Source organism: Cavia porcellus, unplaced genomic scaffold, assembly GCF_034190915.1.
Source record: "Cavia porcellus strain 051 isolate PalLab524CR breed Dunkin Hartley unplaced genomic scaffold, mCavPor4.1 scaffold_19, whole genome shotgun sequence".
Taxonomy (NCBI): domain Eukaryota; kingdom Metazoa; phylum Chordata; class Mammalia; order Rodentia; family Caviidae; genus Cavia; species Cavia porcellus.
This window is the reverse complement of record NW_026947502.1, coordinates 26,311,133-26,325,929: the sequence shown is the minus strand read 5'-3', so window position 1 is coordinate 26,325,929 and position 14,797 is coordinate 26,311,133. Positions and strand designations below refer to the sequence as shown.

General features: G+C 40.2%; 1 protein-coding gene across 1 annotated transcript in view; it reads left to right on the top strand.

Moving 5' to 3' along the window:
- Positions 1-11,411, top strand: part of Ubtd2 (ubiquitin domain containing 2) — a 62,847-nt gene extending 51,436 nt beyond the window's left edge. Inside the window, exon 3 of the mRNA XM_063230788.1 lies at positions 8,993-11,411. Within this exon, the coding sequence (XP_063086858.1) occupies positions 8,993-9,390 (398 nt within the window). The 3' untranslated portion in view covers positions 9,391-11,411. The remainder of the gene's footprint in view (positions 1-8,992) is intronic.
- The last annotated feature ends 3,386 nt before the right edge of the window (positions 11,412-14,797 follow it).

Genomic DNA, 14,797 nt, shown 5'->3' with positions numbered 1-14,797 from the left:
ACCTGTTTGAATGTCCACCTTGTATTCTTTGATACTGTGATTTGAGGAACTATTTTCAAGATGATAATATGTAATATACTAACAGGTGATTTCTTACTGTTATGTTTTTTTTTTGTTGGTTTGTTTTGTTTTTTTTGTTTTGTTTTGTTTTGTTTTGTAGTTCTGTATTACGTGTACCCTTACACTGCTTTGGTTTGTTTTGTGTTTTTCTCTTTTTCCTCTTAAATTAAAAAAAAAAAAAAAAATGAATCGTAAAATACAGATAAGTCCCTTTGATACTTATCATGCCTGAAATAATAATCTATAACAATTCTTGTAATCCACAAACGAGCCCCCAAGCTCGAGTTCAAAAAATGAGGCAAAAACATATTTTAAAAAACAGCGCTGATTTATTTTATCCTGGACCCAGCGACTCTGTGCAGTTGGAGAAAAGCTGTGTGTGTCCTTCCTTTGCTGCCCTTCAGTACATATCACAGCTCACAAAGTAAAGGTGTGGGCCTGAATCAGGAAATGAGAAGATCCTTGATCCGATAAGGAATGAGGAAGACCTTTGTTTCCCTTAGGAGAAGACAGAGAAGTCTCGCAGGAATTTACAATTCTTTGCAGAAGAGAGCATTGATTAACATATCTATTAGGTCCCTGGTACCGATTAAAAAAACAAAAAAGACAGACAAACAAAAAACGTATCAATTAGGTCACCCAGAGGAAAAGAAACACGCATATAGAATAGTAGGCCACATTACTGGTATTTTGGTATAATACAAATGTAACGAAGCTTTTTGTTAGTGTACAACAATCCTCATTTTACAAAGACAAGAAAACTGAAGTACAGAGAGAGGTTGCATATTTTTCTAAGGTATGTAAGTCATGAAACTGGGATTTGAATTTTATTTTGAAGGTAGTGAAATACAACAAAACAAGACAGAACAAAGCCAATCTAAACAATTTAGTGAAATTGGTACAGAACTTCTGGGCAGGATATCAGGATAAGAGTAATAGGTACCATAGTATATCTCGTTATCTTCACAATAGTTGTGCAGTCAATCAGGTATAGCAAAATCAAACCAGAAACAGAACACTATAAGACCAATGAAAACAATACTGAATAGAGCAAGACAATTGATCAGAACAAAGCAAAACAATATCTGCTTTCACAGAGAAGACAGACTCTCTTAAGACTGTTCAATCTAATTGTATTCTTTCTTTTTGTAGCTATATTTGCTATATTGCATAGGGTCATCCTCCCGAGGCCTTAGTTGCTATCTTCCCCGGCTGTCCTCGACAGGTAGGCTCACAGGAGACAGACTTGTTCTCTTCCTGGTGCGCCTGCTGCTCCCTCGTACCAGGAGGGAGGACTTGTTACTTTCTTTTCACCCCTGCCCCCAGTTCCAACATGGCTGGATCTCAGGAGACAAACACTGACTTGTTCTCCTCAAGTCTTGGTTATACAGTAAGAGTAACTGAAGCAGTGCAGTGCACCACTGACACATTTCATCTGTGTTCTGTAAAGTGATTGCACAGATCATCACCATTTATTCCATGTCAGCTGTTCCTTGCATATTATGTGGAGTGCTTTAAGTTTGGTGATCTTGTTAGTACTGAAAGCAGACATAGGAAATGCAGATGTGTAGGGCTTTCTGTCTCCCTTAGGTGTAAACGAACCCCATTAAGAAGCAAGCCAAGGATATAGCTCAGTGGGAGAGCACTTGCTGAATGTATGTGAGGCTTTGGGTTCAGTTTCCAACACTGCAAAATAAAGCAGCAGACCAGGATTTTCCCTATAGGAATTTGTCATTTAACAAACTAAATTGATAAATTAATTCATAAACAAGGCAGCGAAGACATGAAAACACTGTACTTCCATAGGGGAAGATTTTAGGCAGTTGTAGTGTTTAGAAATGACACAAGACCTTAGTAGAAGATCTGATGACTGATTAATCACAAATTAAATGTTAAATCATTTTCTTCTCTGTTTTCAAAGAGACAAAAATGATTTGGAGTTATAAAAGGGAAATTTATCTACAGCTCTGCTGCTGTCATTTTTTTTTTTCAGTTAGAACTATGAAGTCTGAAAATAACCGAGATGGGAGATTGTGCCTGAGTCAGTAGGCTTGTCTCTCGAAAGACCTCCTTTTTGTGTCATTCTGGGGTTGGAGACAGGAGAAGCAGGGTTTCTGGACCCACAGACTATGCTACACCAACTCCTACTTCTGTAATGCCGAATCAGCTTTAAATAGAGCCTTTCCCATGTCCAAGTGTCTCTGGACTGCTCCTCCACCACCTTTACAGCTGAAATCCTCGAAATAAAGAATAAGCATCCTCTATAAAACTGGTGGTGAAATGTTACAGGAGCAAGAGCCTAACAGGATAAGCCATAGGGTCTGCATACACTGAAAAAAACATCTTTCGCTTTATCTTGAAAGACTGCTTGAAAGAGCAAAGTATTAGATTTAATAAAGCAGTTTTTATTTGGCATCTAATTTATTTTCATAATTTTCTGGTGAAATACATTTTGAAGCCTAGTTAAAAGCAGCCATTGAAACAGTTGACCAAGGAAAATAGGACACCTGAGCCAGTCATCAAAATTAAAGATAAAAACATCTTCAGAAAATTGTGTATGAAATCAGAACAAAAGATAGGGTCTTGGCAGTTTTCTTCCTACCATGGGGAGCCTACAGGATTTCCTGGCCTTGGGAAGTGATCCCTGGCAGTTAATTCTCATGACCATCTGTTTGTGCTAAAAGTCCAGTTCTGCAATGGGGTTGTGAAAAGGAAAAAAAACCCCACTTATTGGCCTCCTATGGATGGCATGAGTTGAGTTACACAAACGAGTTTCGCTAGATCTACTGAATTCCAGGTATGGTAGCACACTGCCACTCTGGAGGCTGAAGTGAGGAGGACTGCTATGAGTTCAGGCTCAGCCTTGAACCACCACCACCGCCCACTGCCAGAAAAAAAGAACTGGTAAAGAATTGCTAAAGAAACTGCACTTTAGTAGCCATGGGGTAATGATTAAAACCTTTTGCAAGTGCGAGTATAGTTACAAGTGATTTTAGGAAGCTAGAAAAATCTCTGTGCCATCAACTTTTAGAATAATTCCTTCCCTTTTATTTTTAAATGTCATTAGTTGCTATAAGAAAGCTTCTCTACTGTGGCGCCATTTTTTCATACTCATTAGTTATCGTAAATGAGAAGTAATGGCACTGTGTCCATTTCACTACTACATAGGGAACCCTTACATACTGAAACATCTCCCTGTCAGAACCATATTCTTTAGACTGACATCACAGGTTTCATCCTTCATTTCCTTCTTAGAGCTGTCATTGACACCTTGGCAAGTATTGTCCAAATGTTGAACTATATTTAGCATTAATTTCTTACTTTTTGTGAGTTCTAGTTTTGTCAGTACTGATCATTCATCCCTCTTGTATTTGTCCTATAAAATTTTTCATCTACGTTCATTTCTTCCTTCCTGGTAACTATATCATTAATCTTTTGGATTTCTGAGTGAAACATTTTCATGGACTCTTTTAATTCTCTGCTAAACTGACCATTCATGTTTTATATTGTTTTGTCCAGCTCACTAGCTTTTTACTAGTGTCTTCTGAAAGCTCCTGTGTCATTTTGGTTATTACTTCTGTTACCTGTTTAGCTACTTCTGCGGTCTCCATGAGTACCTTTTTGGTCTGTTTTCTAACCTGCTCTGTGACTTTGTTAAGTAGAGTGTGTAGTTTATGCTCTTCTGTCCCTTGATGCCCTTTAGATTGGCTTTGGGAAAGTTGGGAGGGATTATTTTTGTTTGTTTTGTTTTGTTCTATGGTCTGTGGGTACTTACAGTGTAAAGATTTTATTACAGCAGTATATACTTCAGGCATGTCTAATTGTAGTCCTTTGCATCAGCCCCAAGATCCAGCTACTGCGGTTAACTTGGGAGAGGAGGATGCAGTGTAATTAGCCTAACAACCAAATTGTCTTGGAATATACTCTAGTGTTGTTGGCATCACAAAGGAAATCTGAGTGTTGGCTTGTAGAGAATTAGTGACACTTACGGAACCCTGGTTAAATAAAGCAAATCAGCTACATACAGTAGTGTTTTCCAAGATGAATTAGATATTAACATACCGTAGGAACCAATTATGTGTCACCCTTAAACCTAGAGAAGAAAGCCACAGTTCAGGTTGTAAACGTTAAAACAATGCTGGTATTGACCTGTACTTTATGTGTACTAAATATAACAACTATATCTCCACTAATGATAGGAAAGAATTCAGTGTAGTTTTATAGAGTTAACTATCAAAAGATGTAAGAAAATTTTATGCTTATACTATTAAAGATACAGAGCTTGGGAATGGGAGAATACAAGAAGAAATTGTTGAAATCTTAAACGCTTGATGATGAAGTGCCAAACCGCAACCCCAAACCCACTTGTCACAGTGTCAACACTGCAATTAAACCTGAGCACTAAGGTTTTAGTTTAGAAAAAAAGCAGCTCTACATTAACATCTAGAAACACACATGCCATAGCTTCACCGCCACTGCCTTACACTATATAATGTGAGACACAGGACAGAGGGGTGGTATGTAGGATCTTCTTGATAAGTAAAAAGGCATCTGAAGGGCTGTGATGTCACGCAGTGGTAAGAATGCACAAGGCGCTGGGGTTCTCAGTTCCCAGCACTGCAAAACGGTAACAACAAAACTAAGATGGGAGAAAAGGATGCCTACAGAATTAGGTAAAGGTGGGAGAAAAACCGGTAAGATGCGATAAAAAGAGGGAAGAAAAAAGAAACCATGTGGGGGGTAAAAGTGAGAAAAAAATTACAGGCAGAAAAATTAAAGGAGAAAGAAGAAAAACTAGAGGATACATAATTAAAAAATAAATAGCAAGGAAAGGAAAAAGGAAAATTACCTAACTCAAGTAAACTGGTGAAAAAGAAAGGAGGAAGGAAAACAAGCAAAAAAAAACCAAAGGCAAAACAAACTTAAAGACAACATACAAAGAACAACAACAAAAAAGTTACTCTGTGATTTCAGACATGCAGTTCTTCTCTGGGACTATAATCCTGGGACAGTGGCCAGGTCAGCATGGGACCATGCTCGTACCTGCAGATAGACATGGCAGCAGACCCTGCACTGGAGCAGGTGCCAGCAGGCGGCAGGATTAAGGCAGGGACACCATGCTGCAACCTTCCAATCCAGGCTGAGCCTGACCTCCTGCCATGGGGGCAGGGCCTGTGTCCTTTAGCGTAAAATCCCTCGTGGGCCTCCTGATGGTGGCTGATTCCTGTGGCTGGCTCTCCTCCAGACCCTGGGACAATGGAGCCCCAGGACTGCTGAATTGAAGCCATCCCACAGCTGCTCTGAGTTCGGGGCTCAGGTAATCGCACTGCTGCGGACTAGTGTTTGACCAAGCGTCATCTCCAGGGAATGTGATGGGCGCTTAGACTGGAGTCACTTAGGGCCGATGTCTGTCAGAGGACTTGTGTTGGAACAGCTCCTGTGCTCTCACTACAGCTTGTACCATCCGCTGGTCCATTCTGCTGCTTTGTTTTCCCCACGACCCTGCAGTTTATTGTCATGAATAGGAGTTAGATTTTGTCAAGTGCTTTTTCTGTATCTGTTAATGTGATCATGTGTGTTTTCTTATTTATAATTAATTGCATTAGTTGATTTTTGAAGATTGAACCTATTTTGAATACCTAGGATAAATCCCACTTGGTACTTGGCATATAATTTTTAAAATTTGACTTGCTAAGGTTTTGTTAAGGATTTTTCCAGTCAGTGTTAGTGAGACATACTGGTCTGTAATTTTTCTGGTATTAAAGTAAGGCTGATGTCATAGAATAAGAAAGTTTTTCACTTACCTTTTAAAACAGATCATAAAATGGGCATAGTGGCACACATCTGAGTCCCAGCTCTTAGGAGGCTGAGACGCCCAGAATCACCACAAATTTGAGACCAGCCTGGGCTGTGTAGGGAGTCCAAGGTCAGCATAACTACATAGTGAGACCCAGTCTCAAAACAAAACACACAAAACAGGTTATAGAGAATTGTTATACTTTCTTATTTAAACATTCAGTAGTTAATCTACCTAGAACTGTTGGTTTCTGTTGGGAAAATTGTTGATTATTGCTTCAATGTCATTAATACCGTCCTTTCAGACTTTTCTTGTGTGAGTTTAGGCATACTGTGTCCAGATTACCCAGACATCATCCAGATTGTCAAACTTGTTCATACTGTTCCTTTATTCTTCTAGTGGCCATGAGATCTGGAGTTGTTTTCACTCCTTTCTGGTATTGGCAATTTGTATTCACTCTCTTATGTTTTAATTAGTGGCTTATTGATTTTATTGATGTTGCAAAGAACCAGCTTGTGATTTCACAGATTTTTTTGTTGTTGTCGTTGATATCTTATTTTCAGTTTCACTGATTTCTACTCTAAATTCTGTTATTTCTTTTTCTTTTGCTTACGTTGGACTTCATTTGCTAGGATTATCGGCCTGTGTGCCAGCACTTAATTTCCACTTTCTCTTTCTGTTCCTCATAATGGCCAGGCCACCCGAAAGGCTTTCTTTGTGGTCGTACTGGGGATCAAGCCTACAACTTCACACCTGCCAGAGAGGCACTTACATCACTGAGCTAAATCGTTGGCCCCTTTTTTGTCTTTTTCAGACAGTCTCACTATAGTTTAGGCTGGCCTTGAGCTCACCTGATAGGCGAGCCTGGTCTCAAACCCACAATGATACTTCTGCCTCAGCCTTCCAAGTGCTGGGCACCTGAAAGACTTCTATATTGTGACACTGAAGTAAGTTTCTGAAGAATACACTGTCTAAAAGTTTTTTTTTTTTTTTATCGGTACCGGGGATCAAACACGACTGCCTGCTTTCAAGGCAGGCGCTTATGCCGCTGAGCTAAACCCCCAGCCCCTAAAGTATTAACAGTTTAATTTGTACAACTGTATCCATATTTATTTTTTTTAAGATCTGGTGAGCATGGTATCACATGCCTATAATCCCAGCACATGAGGCTGAAGCAGGAGGATCACCATGAATTAGAAGCCAGCCTGAGCTACGTAAGCAAACTTAAGACCAGCCTGCACTATATAACAAGATGCTGTTTCAAAACAAAACAATAGCAATAAAAACTGATGGTGTAGTGTGATGGTAGGGGAGCTGCTAGTGGTCATAACTGTTCCCAAAGTAGATCCACTGTCACAGCGATGGTAGTGAACAGCCCAAAGGCTAGACAAAAAAGAAAATTTTTTTCTGGTGCTGGGAATCGAACTCAGGACCTCATGCTTGCCAGGCAGGCTCTGTGCTACTGAGCTGTATTCACAGCCCACAGAATGTTTAAACAGGGATTAAAGCTGGGTTAGGGCCGTTTGCCTGTCATTTCTCCTACTAGTGAGGCTGAACCACAAAGACTGCAAGTTGCAGGCCACTCTGTCTCAAAAGACAATTTAATAAAAGGGCTAAGAGGATAGTTCATTGGCAGAGTGCTTGCCTAACATGCATGAAGACCTCTGTTCAATCCCCAGTACCAAAAACCACACACACAAAAAGTTATGTGTGTTCTGCTTTGTGATAAAGCCCATCTTACGTAACTTAGAAGGCCAACCAAATGGGGCCTGTGGTGTATTAGTGATCAATTTCAATCTCTTATAGTTTCCACTTATTGAAAGTGACCAAAGACTTCTGTTTATTAGCTCATTTGTTCATTAGTATGTGTTTCTCAGCATCCTGTTCCTTCTCTGCCCTGTTTCAGTATTTTTAATATATGTTCTTTAATCCAAATTGATAGTCAGATGACATTAATATTCCAGTTTGAGGACTGGGGAGGTTACATATAACCTTGAAATAAAATGTTCATTAAGTCATGCTTTTAAGCTCCCCAAGGAAGTCCTGGTAATTATAATGCAGCTTTACTGTGTTTAAAAAAAAAGCCATTAAAACTTTTTTTAAAAATCATTAATGCTTTTTTTCTCTCCCAAGAGCTAGCTTATTATAAACTTCATACCCCTTCAGTTCTTTTTTTATCCATAGCTTCTCTATAATATATTAATTGGGGCTAAATGAAACACCTCAGTCATTTCTGAGGTGATTATGCTAATGAATTCACATAAGCAATGAGTCTGCAGCAGCTGGTGTAAGGTTGTTGTTGCTAATTAGTGATCTCTTTGGACTAAGGATTTTGTAAACTTGTACTCAGTCGACAAGTCTTGGCAATAAGAAAACTACTCTGTAGTGCTTGTGTTGTGGTGAACTGGGCTTAGGGATCCATTTTTTCTTTTGTTTTGGTTTGTTTCAGGAGGCTGACTCATTTCTTTAAAAAGATACCCTTTATAGACAGTGTAGTGGCACACACCTGTAATCCCAGCCTTTGGGAGGCAGAGGCAAGAGGACTGCCATGAGTTCAAGGCCAACCTGGGCTACATAGTGAGGTCCTGTCTCAAAAAAAGATAACCCTGTTATAACTTGTTTCCTCTTGGTTTATTACAAGCATTAATATTAATAAATTTGAATTTTGTGTGCTTTCACTTTCTTCCTTATTAAAATTGTGAACTACTTATTAAATGTCTTCAAAGAGGTAGGAATAAAAAGCTAAGGTTCATATAATGAGAACACAACATAAAGTCACTAGTGTCTTGGTTACTGTAAAAGTAGATAGTCAAACACTCTTGGGGCTTGATGATTATCATTTATAACCAGCTGGTAGTGACTGGCATAATTTCACTTTTTTGCTATACAGAAGCATGTTAGCAAGAGAAGCTTAAGCATTTCTCCAGATGTAAGCAGAAATACATTCATTTAAAGTCTCACTCATGCCTGGCGTGGTGGCGCATGCCTATAATCCCAACCCTCAGGAGGCTGAGGCAGGAGGCTCACCTGGTTTACAGAAGTGAGTTCAAGGCAGCCTACACTAACATAAGACTGTCTCAAAAATAAAATAAATAAAACATGATACAGTCTAACTCATATCTTCTCTTCCTAAAGGTGCACTTACAGAGTGCTACGATGAACTGGGAAATAGATACCAGCTTCCAGTCTATTGCTTGGCACCACCAATCAACATGATAGAGGAAAAGAGTGACATAGAGACTCTGGACATTCCCGAGCCACCACCCAACTCTGGATATGAATCTCAGCTCCGTTTGCGCCTTTCCACTGGCAAAGACCTCAAACTTGTGGTACGCAGCACAGACACGGTATTCCACATGAAGAGACGGTTGCAGGCAGCAGAAGGGGTGGAACCCAGCAGTCAGCGGTGGTTCTTCTCGGGAAGACCTCTCACCGACAAAATGAAGCTGGAGGAGCTGAAGATCCCAAAGGACTATGTTGTGCAGGTTATAGTGAGCCAGCCTCTGCAGAATCCAACCCCGGTGGAGAACTGAACTGGCCCTGTCTGCTGGTTCCCACATCGCTCTCCTCCTTTTTATTGTTGTCATTTCCTACTCTGTGGCGTGAAATTTATTTTCACTGCTCTAAATTCCCTATGAATGGATTTAGTTCTGAGGAATTACCAGTGAAAAATTCCATCTGTGATGGAGACCAACAAAAATAATAAAACACAAAGAGCCAGCCTTTGAGACTCATGTAATTATAATTTCTAAATTGAGGCAGTTAAGAAATAGATAACCATGTATTTTAGAATACTCATCAAATACAGAATAGCTGTATTTAAATGATTTGGACTGTAAATGAAACATTGTACCCATGCAAAACAGCACCAAGCACCTTTTGAATACAGTGGGTTTTTTAAAAAATATATATCAAATTATATAATTTCCAGAAACAGTAACCCTTACAAAACTTCTTTTTTAAAAAAAAATGGAATCTGGAAAGAGCAAGATGTGAGGTTTGCTTCTATTTTGGTTTTTATTCTAGCTTATTTAGTCCTAAGGAGTAAAGACTGGCAAATTGTGTTTCAGTGCCCCTTCCCCATTGTTACACGTGAGACTCCTTATTTACAGTCACACAAAATTTTGGTGCCTTCCACATGTTTGTGGCAGGCGGCCTTCTGGAACACTAGGCAATAATGTAGTCAGTGCAGTCAGATTTCTGATTTTCAACTGATAGGCAGTTGAAAACGCTCTTGTTCTCTTGCTGCATAAATGTTTTGAAGTCTATAGAGAAGCAGTTTTCATATTCAGGCTTAGAAGGTCAGTACTATATATATATATATAATATGCCTTTATCGATGTATCTACTCTGCTTGGACCTTTTTGTAGCTAACTCTGACCCAGATGAATAGCTCCTGGGCCAGAAAACTAGGAATCTAGGACAGCTGTTTCCACCACAAGATAACAAAATGATCTCTCCTCCACTGTGCAGGAGTGGGATACGGAAAACCCATTCTTTCTGTGCCTGTGAGAACTGTGCCTATTTTCAGTTTTCTAGAGAAAATGTCAACTCAGAATTTACAAATGTGAGAGGTTTACTGGTGTCACTTACTCCTAGTCACAGTGGATGAAGGTTTTCCTCCCTCATCGTTCATAGCAAAGAGACAGATGAAGAATCACCTGCAAATTAGATTAGGGGATTAAAAATCCAGCAAGATAACCTGATTCTTCTGGAGCAGCGGTGCCAGGAAGGGACTGTCAGGTCCCCTTAAAGGTTGGTTCCTTAAGTGAGAAGGGGACTAGCATAACCTCACCGCACCCCTGAGAATGCAGGAGATTGAAAAGCAGAGGCAATAAGGCACTATTCTCAGTCAGGAAATATCAAACTGCCACAACTATTTGGATGTGAAGCATTGTTATTAATTTTAGTGGCAAAATGAAACCGAATTAGTTTAAATTAATATTTCAAATGGTATTAAATTTCCTATGGCCTGCATAAATATATCTGTAACTGTGACTTATGTTTCTGAGAGCTTTAACTACTTCCCTAATTTTATTCAGTCATTTTAAGGATTATAGCTAGGTCTAGTTTAGGTTTGCTGAGGGTTGAATCGAAATTCAAGAGAGCAGCATTAATTCCAAAGGAGAATTTTTATATTTAGAGGTGGAGATAGGAAGATACTTTGATATGTTAGCCCTGTCATCAAAAAAGGTTTTGCACATTTGTGTCCCATATCAAGTAGTAGCATCTCTCAAAATTCATCAACTGGAAAAAAGTGTTTAAACTTATTTTTTCTTAAAGAAATTTGGTGATGTCATCAATAATATATGGTTCATAAAAGGTCTTGTTTGTTCATTGAGGATTTCACCTCTCTTTAAGAGTTCACTTCATTTTAAAGGAACATATATACCTTTAACAATTCTCTGGACATGTTTAACCTAGGTGAGAAACCATGGTGCTGTTTAACTGTCAATAGACTGATACAAGATTGGACCAATCAATACTTGATTGTATAATTTCAGTATGTAGGGTTTTTGTGTTTTTTTAAAAAAAAAGTTTGATTTTTCTCTTTTGTCTTTGCCTTTGTTCTGAATTTTTAACTTGCTCTCTATGTAAGGGTAATTCACCTCAATTTAATGAGACATGACGTTATGAAGGTTTTTTGGTTTTGTTTTTTTTGGTACTGGGGTCGAACTCATGACCAGGCAGGCGATTGTACCTCTACACTAAATTGCCAGCAGAATAGAGATTTTCGTCCTAAAAACTCTGCTAAATAACAAGATCTTTATTAACAAAACTTCAGCTCTGCTGTGGCAGATCATCCATTGTCATTTGTAGATGTGTTTCTGCAACAGCAAGCAGAAACACCAAAATGACCCCCAGGATTTGGACGCAGATTTATTTCCATCAACGGACACTGATTGGGTTCATCCCCGCACTCTCAGGCCCTAATCTCCGGTGGTCCAGGGCTTGAGGTGCAAAGGTGAAACAGAACAGCCTAGCAGTTCTGATTAGCAGGCAAGTCAACCGTTACACAGATAGATTAATGGTCATCAGCTCATGAAGCTTGGTACAGTGGTACAATCAGGCACCCTGCATGTTCGGTTAAGCTGTCGTCCTTACAGGGGTCCAGAAAGCTGTTACAAAGCCATGAAGCAGTTCCAGAGCTAGGCAGTTTCAAAAGAACAAAGTTTTAAAAAGAACAATTTCTCAGGCTGGGGATTTTTAGTTCAGTGGCATAAGCACCGGCCTTGCAAGCAGGCGGCTGTAAGTTCAATCCCCAGTACTGATTTAAAAAAAAAAAAAAAAAAAGAACAATTTCTCATGCAGTTTTTCCCTTTCACTTCATCTTCTGTATTTGAAATCTTAATTTAAAATAAGATTTTTTCCCCCTCTCAAGAATCATGCTGCAGATCAAACCTCACAATTAAGTTTTTCTGAAGGGGTGGGGCGTGAAGGTTTGAGATGCTAGAGATTTGGGCTTTGCATGTGCTAGGGAAGTGCTGTACTGCTTAACTCAATCCTGGCCTCTTTTTGTTTTGAGATGGTCTTGCTGGGGTACCCAGCCTAGTCTTGAACTTGCAATTCTGCTTTAGCGGCCCTAGTAGCTGGAATTACAAGTGGGCACACTGCCAGCTTTTGTCATGTTAGATTTTTATTTACAATAGGTGATACATGCCCATGAGAAAAGGCTCAAACATACCAAGTAGAAAGTCTGTCATCCATTCCTGAGCCTCATCACCTATTTCTTTTCCCTAGAGGTAACAAGTGTTCTAAGTAGCCTTTTCTCCCCTCCATTCCTGTTCTCTTCCCTTTTGTATTTTACTGTACATTGCTAGGGGTTTAAACCCAGGGCCTCAGGCATGCTAGGTAAGTGCTTTACCACTGTGCCACATCCCAGCCCTCTGATTGGCTTTGTAGATACTTTAGGCCAGACAGAGTAGCACAGGCTATAATCCCAGCTATGTAGGAGGCTGAAGCAGAAGAGTGAAAGGTTTGTGGCCAGCCTGAGCAACTTATGTCAAGACCTTGTCTCAAAAAAGGGCTGGGAATATGGGTCAGCTGTAGAATTTGTCTAGCATGTGTGAGGGCCTGGGTTCAATTCCCAGTATGGAAAAAAATCCCATAGTGGGTCTCAAAACTTGCACATATATCAGCTCCCAACTCGATTGGGATTCTAAGCGTGTGCTGTCAGCCTAGGCTGACCCAATTTTTTTTTTTTTCATTTGTGGCAATCAGGTGAGAAAACTTGTCTTGTGGTTTGACTTTGTGTTTTTCTTACAAGTGAGGTTTGACATTTTACTTTGTATTTTTAAAGTATATTTTTTTCTTCTGTGAATTGTCTGTTTGCCCATATTCTTTATGCATTTTGGTCTTTTCTCTTTCCATAGTAAGGAAATTGTTCTCATTGCTCTGGGTGTGGGTGTGTGTTTCATTTGTCTTGCACAAAGTTGAAGTTTTTCATGGTCAGAGCCCTCAGTGTCTTATCGCTTATGGGTATTCTTCCAGAGATTGTCCCCATCCTGAGATTATACAAATCTTTCATGTTGTTTTCTTCAGTGGTTTCATTGTTACATGGAGTTTATTTCTGTGAAGAGTAAAACAATAGTCCAAGATAGTTGTCCCACTTTTCCTGATGTTACTTTTTTGTTACTTTTGTTTTTGAGACAGGGTCTTGCTGTGTAACTCAGGCTGGCCTTGAATCCACTACGTAGCCCAGGCTGGCCTCGAACTCTCGGGTGCTGGGACTACCGGCGTGCACCACCACACGCAGCTGATACCACTTACTGAAGTCATTTTCACCCGTCTTTTTCCCATTCATATGGGGCGGGAGGAAGCCCTTATTTTTATCATGGTTTTTTAAATGGTCTTTTCCTGTTAACTGGATAAATGAGCAGGTATGCCTTGTGTCTATTTCCGACTGCCTAACACTGTGCTTTAATATTGTTATTTACTGAGAAGAGAAAGGGAGAAAGCGCAGCCCTTGCTTCGCCCAGTCTCCTGTGGCTGCAGTTCTGAACCTCCATTCCGTGATAGGGCCACCTTACCCTGTCATTCCTCTGGTTCTGTAAGTGCCTCTCAAGTGGTAGTCTTTGTTATCTGAGCCTTATGATGGTGAGAAAACCAGAGAGCTAAGCAGTGATGGAAAACTGCTTCACTTCGCTGCTTCCGTAATTCCTTCCCGAGAGAAACTGCTGTAGCCCTGGGCGGAAGCACAGCTGAGCGGTGTCTGTCCCATCAGGCCTGCCCTTCACATCCCCTGCAGCACTGCCCCTCCCTGCTGCCTGCATCCCAGAACACAGACGTGACCAGGAAAGCTGAGCGCAACAAAGGAGGCCCAGTGAAGTAGCCCCAACCAAAGCATCCACGCACTCTGGGTTTGTGTGCTCGTGCGCAGAGGCTGGAACCCAGGGCCTCAGCATGCCGAGCACCGTCTCAGCCCCTTTAAAGTCATAGGGTCCTGAGGTGACACGGATGGGTTGCTTTCTTTTGTATTCTCTGTCCAAAGAAGTGTCACTTCACAGGTACACTGGAATTTTTATTCTACTTTGAGCCCATCAGAGGTAAGTGTTGTTTCCAGACACCATTTTAAGAAAAATACCCATTCTTTGAAGTCTGTAAGAGGTCTTTTGGGGCGGGAGTGTCTTTGTTTTTCTTCTCTTTGTTTTGGAGATGGATTCACTATGTAGTCCATGCTGATCTCAAACTCGCTGGGAAGCCTGGATTGATCTTGAACTTGCAGTCTTCCTGCTTCAGCTTCCCAAGTGCCAAATGCTAAAACTGATAGCCAGCTCATGATACCTGTTACAATTCACCCTGATTTTGGGAGGAGAGAACTTAGACTATTATACTTACTATGGTTGGCTCTCCCATCCTTTCTGCTCTCATTCTGAAACAATGAAGGATACAGCATTTCCATGATTTAGTGGCAGTGTCGGAATCGGCCATGGTTACCGT